The 17,062-nt window shown below is 39.9% G+C and overlaps 1 protein-coding gene across 1 annotated transcript in view; it reads right to left on the bottom strand.

Annotated features, from left to right (window-relative positions):
* Nucleotides 1–13,524: 13,524 nt before the first annotated feature.
* TNFRSF11A (TNF receptor superfamily member 11a) overlaps nt 13,525–17,062 on the bottom strand; it is a 179,545-nt gene continuing 176,007 nt past the window's right edge. The window contains exon 10 of the mRNA XM_085606896.1: nt 13,525–16,631. Coding sequence (XP_085463022.1) covers nt 16,240–16,631 — 392 coding nt within the window. The 3' untranslated portion in view covers nt 13,525–16,239. The remainder of the gene's footprint in view (nt 16,632–17,062) is intronic.

Genomic DNA, 17,062 nt, shown 5'->3' with positions numbered 1-17,062 from the left:
TTGATAGTTGTTGAAGAAGTGAGTTCAATCCCACATGTTCTTGAGATTGAAGGAACACAATTTTTTCAAATAGTTGATATAAATAAGGCATGAGTGAAATACGATGCAAGTTTCCAGTTTTTGAAGGACCCACAGAATGTTTTTTCCAGAGCTGTAAGAATATTGCTTCCTTCAAGGGTCCAATAACGAGACTGAAGGACAGCATTCTGTAATTAGTGTTACTAAATCCACTTCTGAGCTAGGGATAAGCATGTCTGATTTTGGTATAGTTTTCTCTCTTGAAAGTGATTGTGTACTATTCTGTACCAGTCTATCTATGCAGTTAGGGTCAACAATTTATTCATTTTCATTCTCCATTCTGATGTTAGTAATTCTTTTCTATTAAATGTTCACAAAGGTCTGTAAAAGAGATAATATTACTGGCCCAACTTACTGAGGTGAGGGAAAATGATGCAGCCAAATTGGCAGGTTCCAAGGTCCCCTCAATCATGTTTGCTGATGACACCCTCTTAATGTCGAAATCCGCTATGGGCATACAAAGGATTATGGATCGTTTTGCCACCTTTTGTAATAAACGGGGATTGGAGATGAATACCCAAAAAAACAAGTTTAGGGTTTTAAATCCACCTAAAATACTTCGTCCCAACCCCAATTTAGATGGTATTAGACTGAACAGGGTGACGGTATTCGACTATTTAGGGGTCACCCAGACAGAAAATATGGAGTGGGGCCCACAAATTTCTAAATCCAAACTTAAGTTAGCGCAGACTTCTGGAGGAATCATTAAATTATTAAGAAATTCTTCCTACAAACCTGCAGGCCCCATAGCAGATATTTCCAAGATGCAAGCCAGAGGTGCGACATTATACTGGGCCGATTTATGGGGGTACTGCCGCTGTCAAGATCTGTGTAAAGTAGAAAATAGCTTTATGAGGCAAATTCTGGGCCTCCCCTCCAGCACTCCTCTCATTCACTTCGGTTGGACTTAGGGATTAGACCCATCGGGGAGGAGATAGGACTGAAACCACTTACGTTCTGGCGTAGATTATGGGTGACACCTGAGTTGATAGTCTATAGAACGGAACTAAAGGAGATATTGAGTATTTCTGGTGCGGAAAAAATCCCCTGGTTTATTCATGTAGAAAAATAATGTACTAGGCTGGGCAAACCAAGCCTGTGGAGTAACCCAGAGGAAGCATGCCCCTTAATTTCCCGCTCTGAACTAGTGAACGCCTACCGAATTAGTAAGCTAGCACAGGTGCATGTGTACCCGTCCATAAGACAATCGACAACTAAATTCTTATCCTTGAAGGATGAATATTTATTTGAGCCTTTTTTAGATGACATCTATCCACCCCTGGCAAGGAAACTATACGTTCAGTTCAGACTGGGTACCCTCCCGCTCCGCGTCTTTTCCTGTAAATGGACAGGCACGGTTCGGAGGGAGTGCCCAGCCTGTAGCTGGGAGGAAGAGTCAGAGCTCCATGTCATCTTTTTTTGCCCAGCCTACAAATTAGCAAGGAAGTATTGGCTCGTTCCTCTGTGTAGGAATTTAGGGTTTGCACACTGTGCAGAGGCATTTAGAGTTTTAAAATACGACACTTGTCATATTTGCTGTATCGCGATTCTTGACCTCCATGTGGCGTAGGCCCTGGATGTTTGTAGACAAGACTATACACTAATAAAATCAACATTACCCTAAAAAAAAATGCAGGTCCTATAAAGAATTTTAATCCTTCTTTAGTTCTAATTTTTAAAAACCACTGAAGTCTGTATGGTTTTAGCCTAGTCATAAGGTGATCTAATGAACTGACACTGTACGGCTATCTTATATTTTTAAGCAAACTTATACCATCTGGACCATTGCTGTTATTATTCATGGGTTTCTACCAGGGCTTTGTTCTACCAAACCAGTGCCTCCGTCTTCGCAATCATTTAGTCCAGATAATTTTAGAAACCATTGTATATAGGTGATGTGCCAGTGCAAACTTTTTTCCATTGTTTGAAGTACGGAGGTGCTGTAACTAGATCCACACAAACAAGCATGGCAACCATTGTATAATTTTAAATTGTCATGATTTTTAATGTATTGTTCTTTCTATGTACGCTTTTATGGTCGTCCGACCGAAATAAAGTTCTCATGATGATGATGATAATATCAGTTTCAAATCAAATCAAATATAGCTTTATTCAATTTAGTTTCTAACTCATAAAAGCACTAAGCTAAACATTCATTCTAAAAACACATTTTTACAAGGAAATAATTTCATAATAGTTAAAAATAATCATACATCAGCTATTTTCATAAATATTTTCTATAGTTCATAACATTTTTCAAGAAAGAGACAACGGCTAAAATAGTCAGTTCATCATCTAAATTTTGCATCGCCCAAAACGCTGTACGACATTGTCTCAGCCCCATCTTTTTTAAAACTGGTTTTAAAAATCTTATTCTTAGGTACAAATAAAAATGATAAAATAGGGTAACATGTAATGTGGATTGTTGTGATATAGCGTCACATGGGCAGGCACCTAATGTTTTTGACCAATCATTAGTAATGGGGAAACTCACCAATCTATGTAAGATCCCACAGCGAAATCGTGTAAAAAGCATCCTCTCATAAGGCCCTGGAACACAGACTAGGTATGGTTGGATAGCATAACATGATAGCATTAGTTAGTTCTCCACGACTGATTGTTTAACAGTCTCCGTGGTTAGTCTATTAATTTGTAAATGCGCTAAGCAAAATGTTTTTAAGGACTTTCTCGTCAATTTGATGATATTATTTGGATTTTCAAAATATTCTGGGTGGCCAATATCTCACGTGAACTTTTTTATGTAATTTAACCACGGGATAGAGGACACCATCTCCATACCCAAGCAATCCCTAATCACCTCACGATTAAAGTTGGTCTCCTCGGTAGCCCAGACCTTGTGCCACAATAAAATCGGTTCAGTTTTGGCCAAATCTGCTATATGAGTCAACCCAAGTTCAGAGTGACAAACAAAGTTCGCCGTGCTCGAGGGGAGGGCCAGTAGGTACTTTGTAAATGCGTTTTCTATTAGTTGGATGGGGTTCACATCCATATAGCCCCAGATGCCTGCTTCATATATAGCTGTGGATATGCACTTAGCTTTGTATATCAATATTAATGCTGGGACTGGTCTTCTACCTAGCCTTATAGCAAAATTGGTCAGCGCACCAATTGTACTAACAAACACCAATTTTCTTACCTGCACAGCAGGTCCCCAGGTCCCTCGGTAATCAAATAGAGTTCCAAGGTATGGGAAACTAATAATACAATCTACTTTTGTATTATCAATAAAAATTTCATGGCACCTTGCGCTATTTTTACCACATTTCATAATATATGTTTTTGAAGTATTCACTTTCAGACCCCTTGCACCCATAAATAATGTAAAACTTGTTAAAACTCTCTGCAGGCCTAATTGAGTACGCGCCATTAAAACCATGTCATCCGCGTACAGCAATGCAGGCACAGGTTGTTTATTAATGATAGGGATATCCTGACATCTTTCAGCTAAAAATTGTCCTAAATCATTAATGTACAAGCTAAAAAGTAAGGGGGCGAGCACACAGCCCTGCCTTACACCTTTACTGATGGGAAATTTGGCTATGCATTCGCCCTGCCTACCAAAACGAACTCTAGCACCAGCATCTTTATAACTGCCTCATAAAAGATATAAGCGGTGGTTCCAAACCCATTTCCTTTAATATGCTCCACAGTTTATTGTGTCTAACGCAATCAAAAGCGGAGCTAAGATCAACAAAAAATAAAAATAAAATTCCTCGCTTCGCTTGTGTATATTTACCGATCACAAGGTTTAGATTCAGACCCTGTTCGATAGTCCCCATACCCTGGCAGAAGCCATATTGGAATTTAGAAAGAACACCTTTCTCTTCCGCCCAAGACTGCAGCCTATTTAAAATAATGCCACCTGTAATTTTAAGAAAGGAATCCAACAGGAAATTGGTCGGTAGCAAGCAGGACTATTGCGGTCCCCCTTTTTAAATATAGGGACCACAATAGAATCCGACCACGATGGTAACAAACCCTGTTGACAACAAGCTTTTAATACATGAGTTAGCAAGGTCCCCAGAACGGTAGATTGGACTTATACACGTCCACAGGGACACCGTCTGGTCCAGGGGCTTTACCAGCAGCACTTTCATTAATGGCACATACAACTTCTTGCAAAGTAAAACATAGATCCAAGGGAAAAAAACAAGAATTTTCATTTAAAATGGACAAATCCTGGGTGGGGCCCATCCACCACTCAGAGACTAAGCACGGAGTTCGCCGCAAGAGCGGTTGGAGCCTGTTTGTATGTTTTTGAAATAAAAGATTTAAACCATAAAATGGACAAATCCCGCTTGGTTGTGGCCTCCATTTGCACCATTTCATTATATAGATCGGTGTAATGTTCAACCCAGGAGGTTTCAGTAAAGGAGCATTAACCACCTTCCAGATAGTGTTATTATCCTTAAGTTCACATGCCTCGCGCAGAGCCTGCCAGGCCTGCACTCTTAATGTTTCTTTACGTTCCTTTAACGCCAGCTTATAGGTGGCCCTAGCCATTTATCTTTCATATTGGCTACTATTCTGTCCATGTAATACTTTCTTTAGGTTAGTATGTGCTTTGGTGCATCCTGTATCAAACCATCCCTGTTCCTTTGTCTTTCTTTCCCTAATTTTCACTGTCGATAGCTCCTTAATCTCTTTTGTAATAATACCAAATGAGTTTAGGACCTCAAGGTCAACGGTCAACTCGTCAAGGCAAACAGCCACACCCTTCTTACAATTATTTAATATTTGACTGAATAACAGGGTTGGGTCAATTTTTGTCCAACTCAGGGTATACCCATTTAACCTTTTAAGCGTTAGTTCAAAAGGGAATAATTCTTCCTGGGGCTCCCTATACGGCGTAACACATGGTAGACAAATAGAAAGACTTATTGGAAAATGGTCACTCATTGCATTTGTACGAGTTTCAAAAGCCCTCACCCTACTAGTATGAATCTTAGTGATCAGAATGAAATCAATTATAGAGCATCGTCCTCTGCCATTAAAAGTGTTCTTAAATGGAACTATGGGGGTACAGAGTTCCTTAGCAAACCCTAGGTCAAATTGATACATAATGGTATTAAGCAGATCGCCAGATATAATATGAGAGAAATGTGCAGACTCCACACCTTTTTCCACGCAAAGGCCACAGGTTCCCTTCACAGCATATTGACAAATATTAACATTAAAATCCCCACCCCAGATAATGCATAGGTCTTCCATTGAGCTTTTTTGTATATTACAGATATCTTTCCGTAATTCCCCCAGTACATGGCCTAGCTGCTCTTTGGGAATATTATTGTAGAAATTTACAAGAGCCACAGAACGGTTTTTATCCATATTCAATAGAAAAACTTGATAAAATCTTTTGGAGATTTTAAAATCAATCTTGTTAACAGTTATACTACTGGAAATGTAGGTGCATAACCCCCCCTTATTTCTACCACACACTGAGTTCACCGCTGGAGTGTGGTAGGTTTTATATCCATTGATGTGCGCCTCGTTCGTCATCCAAGTCTCTTGAAAACACAATATTAAAAAGTCTCCAATAAAAGTAACCCATTGTGGATCTCCCACCTTGTGGCGCAGCCCAGCCACATTCCAGAATAATATATTGATTTTAGGCAATTCAATTTCTGCGTAGACCCTCTGGTTAATTATATTAGTGCAGGGGTCTCCAACGAGTAGCTCGGGAGCTACTGGTAGCTCGCCAGTACCTTCAAAGTATCTCTCTTAGGTGAAGTCAAGCCCAGTATCAAATTCAGAGAGTAGGTGCCTATTAAAGAAGGCAGCACGATCATCTCAAGACCCTTAGAGTGACAGCCAGCCAAATTTATGACAGTAACTAATACTAACACTCAAACACACACTATGTCGGCTTATAGGACCTGCTCCATGATAGTCTGTATCCAATCTCAATATAATTAAGTCACAGGGAGATTAACCATGTTGTGGTCCCTCCTTTATCAGTCACAACATGTGTGTGAACAGTGCACCATCAAAAAAACTATGGCAGCAGTAGCCTGAGCTGTAATCAGTGCTTACTCACCAAAGTACGGCACTGCAGGAGTCAGAGTGAAAATGTGTCTGTTAGATGCATGATCAGCTCAAGACCCGAGGAGAACAAGGTATGATCCAGACCAGAAAAAATTAAGAGATTCATCAACATTTATGTGTGTGTCCATAATAAACACTATTGCTTCCTGAAACTATGCCTGGTGCCAAGAACTGCCAAATATATATATGCTAGCTCCCATCATAAGAGTGTTATCTTTGGCATAATTGAGTCCATTCCTGGCATAAAAGTGCCAATGACATAATAATGGTCATCCTTGACTATTTTAGCATGTGTGGTCTAGTTGTGGTATACTGGCAGCCATCATAGACCTACTAAGAGCATGACTGGTCTTTATGTACCTATTCCTGGCATATTAATGGTCATGACTGATATATGGTCTTATCCCTGATCCATATGGTTTCCAGCCTTGGCACAACTGTGGCCCTAGTATAATGGTGGGCATTACTGGCATAATCCAGGCATCCGTGGTGCTATGGTGAGCATCCATGGCATATGACTGTAATACCTGGTAATTCAAAGTAGTCTGTCCATATGAGGCATTTGTACATGGGAGTACATGATGAAAATGACAAGCTAATGTTTTGACAATGTGCACTTCTCAAAAACTGAAAACTGATATTTTAAAAGCGGTTTTAGTTTTCAAAAATGGGTTTTCTTCTGGAAAATTGAGTTTGTTTGCCCACAGTGGAAAGTGGTATTTGATAGAAGAATGTGCATTTTCAGAAACTGGTGAAGGATAATTCAAGCTGAGCTGGGGAGACGTACTGCTGTGCTTATGTCCTTTGTGCCACTGGGCATGTCAAGATTTGAATGTTACTTCATAAGTCAAGGGGAGGCATTTAATATTGATGAACTTTTCCCCACCATTTCTGCTGGTAACCATACTTGGTATACATGGATGGTAACTACTGAAAATCTTGCATTGGGTGGTCATAGTGTAGTCACTATTTTACAGTTAGAAAATTTGCTAGTAGCTCAGGAAGACTTTCCTTGAGCAGAAGTAGCTCTCACTACAGAAAAGGTTGGAGACCCCTGCATTAGTGTAATGGGTAATTTCATTCTTGTTTAGGGGCATGCTCTTATATTGACACGGAGCTAAGATGGGCCTCAGTATTTGAGGAGGACCTTCTTTCCTGATTGAACTAGGTATTTCAGCAATATTTAAAGCAGCCGGTAGACCACTGATTACTAATTCAGTCCTGCTTCCCACTTTTGAGCATGATGAATCTTGAGCTCTTGGTCAATCGATGTCCTCTAGTGTTGGGAGGATATCAAAGTGATTGGCAACTGGTACGTTATAAGTGAAAGTTAAACTGCCCTGGGGAAGCATATTATGGTTTCTTTGTTGGAGAGCCACATGAGGTTGGTAGAAGAGTCCTAGTGGTAAAATGTTAATTACCCGACGTGATATATTTTTATTTCCGTCTCTGGTTAAGATAGCCTGTATTAAATACGGGTAACTGAATGTAAGAACTATGCAGTCCCCTGCAAGCTTTTTGTTACCCCGGCCGACCCAAGACACCCTTCTGGCCATTTTAAATTTAGCAAACAAAGCTTCGGTTAATCCGGTTTTTGAGCCCAGCCAAAAGAGTGACTTATTCCTCAGGGCCTTCCATGTTTCGTTCTTCTGCAATTCTAAAACTGGGACACTGGCCAAAATAATTGTATAGGGGATCACAGCAGGTGGTAAGTCAAGAGTGGTAGATGTATTGATAATGATTTCTGCGAATTCATATACATGTGTTTAGAAGTTTTATTATCAATCACAGCAATGTCCCCTTTCTGGGGCCTATCCAGCTGCGCTGCTACAGGCGGTTTAGGCACAGATGGAGTCATGAACCTATTTTGAGAATCACAAGGCCTAGTTATATGTACCAGCCCATCAGTATTACCCACACCACTGGGGCGCATAGTAGCCCGGGTCCTCTGGCTGAGCAATAGCTTTATCATTTACTACAATATGCAGAAGGTCCATTTTGTCTATTATAATATCCTCAAGGGACTTCACTCTATCCGTTAGTCTTGATATAGCATCAATTAAGCTATTATGCAAGTTATCAATTTTACTGATGATCATACTAAGCTCAACCATCTGTCCATCCGCCATTACACTGGTCGAGGATTTCCTCCCAGACTCGGGCTTAACCTGTTTGCCCTGCTTACCCGCCTTTGTTCGCTTCATCCTATTTATCAGTTTCAAAGGAGGCCTTGTAGTTTGTTTACAATTTTAAATAACGCTTTAGATATATTTAGGGCTGTGGTTAAACAATTAGTTAAGAATATTTTTTTGCACTGATTTTTCTCTGGTATATCTTTGATCAAGCTAGATAATCAGGTTTAAATTGAGGGTCACAAGAATGGTACCAAGGATTTTTTTTTACTTGTGTAGTTAATGTTTGCTTTTCCAAAAATCTTGAGAGAATCAGGGGTTTGGAGTTCCATTTTTATCAGATTGTTTATGTTGGATAAAGCCCTCCTAGCCCCTTGCGCCATCCACATGAAGTTCAGAAAAATTGCTTTATTCAATGGTGAGTGAGATCCCCTTTTTCTCTAGCCAGATGCAGAATTGTGACACAGTCACAATAGTTAAGTAGGTGAGTGATGATTGGTGGTGGAGATGCCCTAAGCACAGGTATTGGGGCCAGGAGTGGTGTGCTTTTTCAAAGATAAACAGAAATATCAGTCAAAAAGTTCCAACAACGGCCTCTCCACATATGAACCTATTTTGACCATGTTTGTTGATTCTTAAAAACCAACAGTACTATGTTATTCCGCCTGGTTCTAGCTTTTCAACAGCTGGCATTAGCTTTATCATAGAATTCAGAGATCCGCTGCTCCGCCATATTCAATCGAGAGGTATTTTTATACAATCATACGATCCATACACTAGCAAATTGATTTTGCCATCTATTTACTGCAGGTTATTTTTCTTTGGCAAGAGCCGTGTATTTACCTCTATTTCGTACTCTCGGGTTAAGTTGGAGGTGTGTCTATATCCATCACTGCCATTTTCTCAACAGTTCTTGTTGACCTTCTCAAATCAAAATGACAGTATGAGTTGTTTTGGGTACCCTTTAGCAGGACCATTACATAGAGCTGATGGGTTCAAAAGCACCTGAAGACATCCAGACCCCCCTCCTTTTGCTCTGATAAAATAGAGAGATGGTGTGCTTGCACTTGCAGTGACTCTAATCTCATTGCATAGGAGAACAGTGGTTCCTGGTGGGATAGTCTATTATTTAAAGATATTAAAGCAAATTATTTAATCATAGTATATTCAAGTGCAAACAATGATATTAGTCATAACTAGTGATTTATGTTCATGACCTTTTATATACACTTTTCGACCCTTGGTGGTGTGTTGAGGGGGTCATTATCAGGATATACATTTTTCAGCGCCAACTTCAAGGTGGTCTACAGGTTGCCCTGTTCAATATTCCTATAGTCTCAATTGGGCATTAACATTTGTTTGCCCAGCCTAGTTCTTTAGGGGCTACCAAATCTAGAACATATGGGTGTGCTGAGAATAAGTGATGTAGAGCAATCCCTTTCATCTCGAGGACAGGTTTCCCCTGGGCTACACCAGAGGTTATTCCAAGAGGTCGCAAGACAGCAAAAGAGGAAAGGTCCTCCTAGCACCATCATCCCCTTCCAGTGGCCATGCCCCAACTGGTAAGCTGATTCCTCATTGCACCCGGTGTCTCCTAGCTAAGCAAGGTTTGCCAGTAGGCTAGGATGTTCATTGTAACCTGCCCTGGTGAGGCTGAGCGTGACCTGGATTCTCCAGGCTGCTGGGGAGCAATCCCTGTATGTAGGCTTGTTTATCACTTCACGTTCTCGCAGAAGCCCCCATCTGCTGCAGACAATGGTCACCGGTCTGTCACAATCCTGCCCAATGCACCATGGTATATGCAGTTTAAGGCAGTCTATAACTTACAATTTTTCTTGTGGTCACTTGAGTTTTCAAACACAGCCAGTGCTGTCAGCCCTTGACAAATATGTTGTGTTCTTCTTTACTCGTCAGAAAGGCACAGATTCCTTTACAGGGAACATTACCTGCTGCTTAGTGTCTGTGGATGAGTGCCAAAGAGCTCCGGGCTACATAAACTGATCACAAGCTCCCAAAAGGGGAAGGAGCTTATATATACATTGTTAAGGTGTGGAGTCAAACACAGGTCACAGGTCTGTTTGGAAGTTATCCACAGACACTAAGAAGCAGGTCATGTTACCCCCACAGGGCTCTTTGCCCTTCTGAAGAGTTCAGAAGAATGGCCTAAAAGGAGTGGCTGTGTTTCAAAACATAAGCAACCACAGGAGAAACAGTAATTTATTGCTTTTAACTATATTTACCATGATGCACTGGGGTAGCCTGGGACAGACCTGTGACCAGGCAGCAACTCCATCCCCTAAAAATACTTTAAGGCATGGATAGAATTTTATGTCTGATGATTTGGATGACGCCCAAGGAATTAGTTATTACAGCTATTTTAACTATTAAACATTAATAAGCCATGGTTAAGGGCATTTTGCATGGAGTTATGACCGATTTGAAGACACACTGTTGCAGGCTTTTATTTTTTTCCACCTTTGTTGGCTGAATATATTCACTGGAAAAATAATGGACTTGGGATACGACAGATGTCACTCCATTTATATCTTCAGCCAGGGAGCAAGATAGCTACTGCGTGAATTGTACAGATGGTGGAAAAAGTCATAGTATTCAGTTTGCCTACCGTGGCCAACTGTTGTCAATTTTGTTAGATGTATCCATCCTTCACATGATAGCTCTGCTTTAAATTGGGATGAAAGCCTATTTCCACCATCAGTCCTTTTTGCTGTTTTTAATACTATTATATTGATAGCATGTATTAATCTTCTCCAACTTTAAGGAGATTTAGGAGCTATCTCTGACGTGCAAATCTGGGCTCTTGCCTACAGAATTAATAAAGACACCAAGTTCCATATGAATGAGCCTAGGTCCACATAATTCAGTGTGACCTCCAAAATCACTCACCTCCACCTCAAAGTCTGTGATTTCATTTAAACAACTATCTATCTTAAACACCCTGTTGGGTAAAGGCATCTTACTAAGAGAAGCAGGTTATTGGCATCATGCATTGCACATTTTGGGAGGCTCCCTGGGTCGTCTGCCATATTCATCTTAGCACATTAGACAATTTAGTAGGGGATCAATACAATGTATTCATGGAAAAAATATTCCTTTTATGGTTTGCAAAGTGAATCGTATAATTTAGAAAGTTCTGTAATATTTGTTATAAGATTGGTAACTCTAGAGACAACAAACATTTACGCCACACCTAATCTGGAGGGTTTATCAACATCTCTTCCAGATCCATAAGGATGGAGTAAACCTTTGTCACCCGCCTTCCTTGACTCAGAGATGCCTTAAAAGCACTTCCAGGCTCTCAATCCGTGGAACCACTTACAGAAATTTGAATTTGAAAGTGCATCATACATTTAAAGGTTCTCCCAATAAAACAATACTTGCCTCTGTGAATGTTATTCCTAAAATGTCTGTCACTAATTCCAGGGTTCTCAGAGAAATCCAGAGAGACATATAGCATGAACAGTGGAGGACATGGTAACCCATCTAGGACCTCTTCCCATGCCTTCACATAGGCATGCAACACTCAGAATTAAAAACAAATATTTGGAAAGATTGAATTTATTAAAAGACCCTGGTCTATTTGCAGATATAGTTATAATCCTCCTGTTGCCCTGTTTGATGGCGTATTAAGGAGCTAGCAAGTCTCAATTGAGATGCCTCTTTAAAATGTAGGCATTAATGTGTTAGAGCCCACCCTCCCCTTAGCAATGATCTCAGCATTTTCACTATCATTCTTAACCCCTTAGCTGGCATGCCACTTTACGGCCACTAAGCACTAGGTGATCAGAAAACTCAATCATATATTTCTATGTATGAACTGCAGTGTTATTGTTTTATAAATATATGTATGACACAATGTATAGCAATATATTTTATAATTAAATATGGATTTTGTTTCTTATTGATCTGAAGTATCATTTAGCCTAAAATATGCTAGATATGTTTTATGGTTCTTGTATGCCAGGAAGTCATTTTATTCAGAGTAATACATTTGCACATGTTTGCAAGGCGTAACCTCATTTCCATTATTGCCAATTGGAAGCTGGATTTGGGAGAATAATTAGCTTGGTATAGTATTCATGAATAGCTTCTCCTTAATCCTACCACCTGCTCATTAGATAAGGTTTTGCTGAAAGAAACAAGTTTTGTCACATGATTACATTCCACAGAGTTGTACTGAGACAAAACATACATAAATTGTTCTAAAATGTATCTATTTTATCATCATGCCCCGAAAACCCCTTTTCCAGAGAGAACTCTCTAGTCAGTTGAAATGACAATTGTCTTTTAAGTATTTTCTTTGCTGCATGCTATTTTGCAAGAAACGCAATTTAAACTCTGGGTTTCCTGAACTGTTGGGCGAGATTTACTAAGTACTTGTGTTGTCCTTGCAAGACACAAGATGTCACAAAGCTACACAAGTCCTTAAATGGTACCTACAAAGCCACACAAGAGGTTATTTCTGCCGCCTTGTGTGACTTTCTAATAAAATGTAATACAATGCTGCAGTTTGCACTGCATTGCTTTACATTTCGTTGTGATTGGTGTTTCTTGGGTGGCTTTCCTGTGTATCCACCCATGGAATTTGATGCAATCTCTAATAACTAAAGGTTGTAAATCTGTGATTGTTCTAAAATGGTGCTCCTACCACAGAGAGGAATAATGAGGAGAAATATCTTTATTTCTCCTCATTATTTCCTCTCATCACGTGTGCTGCACACATATAAAGAGGAAATTGCCTCTAAGGATTGTTTTTGTGCATGGTGCAAGGGTGCCTGCATTGAGCTAGGCAGCACACAGTGCCAGCCTTAAGAGGGAGCAGAAGGACACTATATTTTAGTAGATATGGTGCATTTCTGCTCTCTCTGTTTCACGCAACTAAGCACAGCAACTTTGCTTGCTGCCCTTCATTGTGTGAAACATTAGTAAATATGCCCCCTAGTATTTTATTTGTAACAGCGATGACAATAGTAGGTTAGGAACAGGACTAGACTCTTGGTCAGGAGGACACTGTTCAATAGTACGGTCTGCACAAACAACATAGCGAGAGGCACAGGTCTGCCTGAGAAAGACAGAACATCTAGGACATTTTAGCAAGGATTAGGGCCTGGTCCCTGTAATAAGGGAGGGTTCAGGTGGGCGCCTGTACTGTGAAAACAGAGGAGTGATGAAAGCATCAATAAATACAAACATAAATAGGCAAATTGTTCAGAAGAATCATTTGCCACACTTTTGTTAGGATAAACTTTATTATTGTACAACTTTAATCACCAATCTAGCTTTGTTTGATGATGTTTAAAATAAAAAAAATAAAAAACAAAAATATTACAAAACAATAACAATAATTTCTAACAATATATTTTAATAGTACACACATTTTAAATCTGAATATTCTTTCCCCAATAATGGTGTCCCTTGGCAGTGCACTGCAGTGATCAGCTTTATTTTTGCTTTTATTTAGTTTTCTTGTACCCGACGTTTAGTGTGATCCAACTGAAGTGTGGGCCATGACGCGAGAGTGGAGGATCCTTCACTTGGTACTGATGCTTCGTGTCTCCCTCAACAATGGTAATCAAAATATTTTTCTGAAGATAATCAGGTGGTACTGTGGTACAAAATGAAATGTGATCTTTGTCGCAAAGTAATAAATGTGTTAATGCACATTAATTAGAAAACTTGGTCCAAATATTGTAAGATTTATTAATTGCTCCACATTTATTTTCAATGCAAACACACACATGCACAGGCATACTTACATAAACACACACATGCAAAACATGTTAAGTCCGAAATTAAGTGCATTTCATAGAATATAGCATGACTTTTTAAAGCCGGATGTTCCCTATCCCACAAATGGGTATTTAGTAGGCCATTTTGGAAAACCTGCTGTTAAACCTTAGCTGAACGTTTAATATACAAATATCCCTTCAGTGCAAATGTACATTTGGACCGCAGTATTAAAATTCAGTTGTCACATGGCAGTGGCACTTTCTATATAGAGATACCGTGCACCGAAAATATCAAGTATAATGCCAGTCTTAGAAATGAGTTCAGTACCATCTAGAAGTATAGGTTTACCCACAAAATAAACAGCAAAACCCGGACATCAGAATCATGTCCCGAAAAAATGTAAAATGTTTCTTTCATGATCACTGATGTCGAGTTTGATGTCATTGAGGAATGAACAGGGGACGTTTGGGGGATGGGGGAGGGGGGGTTACTTAAGTGTTAGATTGCTTACTGTAACTGGCCAAGCACAAAAAACATTCTTCAGCCATGCCGCTCCTTTTGATAGGATTTGCAGCGAATTTCTAATAATGCCTTGTGTGCTAGTCATATGCTTTCTATAACTTTTCATTTTTTGCTCATATTTGAAGTTCGGAATAAATGTATTGTGTAACAACAGCGGTCAACCTCACTCAAAGACTCTCATTATGATAAGCCCAGTAATGGGTGTTATGTTATCCCACCTGATAAAATCCAACCCCGCCTAGTCAGATTTTTTTTTAGGTGCAAAAAATACCACCCAATTACGAGCTTTTGGGGAGTAACATGAGGATTCTGGTGATTGCCACACAAAAATGTGTATGTTTTTGAACTGGGCATTTCCCCCACATATATACTGGCAGGTTTGACTTGCCTATATTTATCCAAAATCTCATAATTGTGACGTGATATAACAGGAGTTACACACATAACTTTATGAGTCAGCTTTCCAATTTTAAAAATATTTTTGAGAAAATGAGGGCATATTTAACCTTAGGCACCCTCTCACCAATGGAATGAGGAGGGATCAACAATGCCTGTATGGTAGGGGGATTTCATTTTCAGGGCATGCACCATTTTAGATTTGTGAATCAGTCATTTACATTTGTGATTCTCACTTAAAGGATTTAAACCTATGAACATGCCAATGCAGCATGAACTGACCCACAAAGGTGTATTATCAGTGCCTGAAATGTAAATATAGAAGTGCAGTTACTCACTATTTAGAGTACATGTTTGCTCCTGAGAAATGACGGTAGCCTCCCATGAAAAGTATTGAAGCAGCGCTGAGAAGTAAAGGTAAACTTTCTTTCAAATTAAATGAGTGTAGGTGCACAGTACTGGACAGTGTCTTCCCATTTAAAGCACTGTGTACAACACTAAATATTTCTTTGGGGAAATTAATGATTGTATAAAAGGACTTACACTGTCTACACACTGTCCTCATGCAAAGTTTGAGGTAATTTTTTCCATCTTTTTGTTCTATGCTTAAGCAAAAACACCTATGAGGATGTTAATGTTCTCAAAAATATACGCATTTTCAGGCTCCCCATAACTTTGCCTCCATTTTACGCTCACACTAAGCCATGTAAGATCTAGAAGAGGTTCTAAGGTGGTCAAATGTTTCCTCTTCTTAAAACTTTCATGTAGAATGGAAAATAGGCCAATGCCATTATCCTCCAAAAATAGCTTTGCTGTGAAAGTGTAACCTAACTACAACTACGTTTTAAAACGTTTGATACAAGGGCATGAGCGAATACATTTGCACTTACAGACGCCTTGGTGCTCAGAATATTTTTCAGTCTACAGCTCCTGAGATATGTTTTTCATCTAAAACTCATTATAAAACAATTCCTAGAGATGGGTTGAGAAGTGGCCAGTGTGCACTCTTTGAACATTCTACACACTGTATTTCTGATAGAATTTCAGAGAACAAACAGGACACAAAACACTGCATTGATGTCCTGGGCTCTCATGTTAACGTCACTAACAGAGAGTCATCATCGTTGTCAATTATAGTGCCATTCAAGAATTCAACTTCCCGTTGCATTATCCACAAGTGCCTCAAGGTAGTTTCTAAAGAGTTTGTAAGAGGCTGCTGAATGCTACAGCATATGCTGAAGTATTTGCTTGAAAAGGGTACTGAACACAAAGCAATGTTGCCCCTGCCTTCCACACTTCATTGTATAAAAGGTTCTGGTTTTCCTTCTTCTTGCACAGGTAGTAGTGCCACACCAGGACTGTTGTGGCACGTGTTGTTGATTCCTGGTGATCCTTCTTGAACCGTAGACCCTAGGCCTGTCTCGAAGTCTAATGATGCACTAGGTACACTGCCCTCTAAGGGCACGACAACACATTTCTCCTTGCTTTGCTGAGTGTTCCCAACAAAGCTGTCACAGCGACTCTGGTTTTCCTCTTGCACTGGATTTCCTATGTTCCCATCAGTCGCTCCTGCGGTAGTCGATGCTTCTTGGGAGTTCTGAGTCACATAAACAACGATTATATCTCCCTTAAAATTCATGACTTGTCCACTTGAGATGAAGGTAGAGTTACTATTTCCAGTCACAGTGCCTGAAAAGAAAATTAGAAAAAAATCAGGTCAGCAGTTTACAAATGGAGCATTTACTGTACCCTGGTACATATGCAATTCCGGCGAGGTTGACACAGTACCAGGCAAGCCAAAGGTAATACTGCTACTTAGTGTGTGAGCATTATTTAGTTTGCACAATTTGCATATATCATTGAATTGATTGCCTCCGCAGGTAGGAGGCTTCCCGACCGACATCCATGGTTTGAATTCTGACCACCGTATTATGATTACGGTAGTCGGTAATCAAACCAACCAGTCAACCAGTCATTCCGGCTGGCTTCCGACTGGCTCATGGAGCCCGTCGGCCAGTCAAAAACCGAAACATAATCACTAACAGATTGCGTTTCCACCGTCAGGATTATGATGTCTATTTCTGACAGGCTTTCCATGTCGGGCTTTCCGACATGGAAAG

This window comes from Triturus cristatus, chromosome 5_2 (assembly GCF_964204655.1).
Source record: "Triturus cristatus chromosome 5_2, aTriCri1.1, whole genome shotgun sequence".
Taxonomy (NCBI): domain Eukaryota; kingdom Metazoa; phylum Chordata; class Amphibia; order Caudata; family Salamandridae; genus Triturus; species Triturus cristatus.
This window is presented reverse-complemented; position numbering and strand designations above follow the sequence as displayed.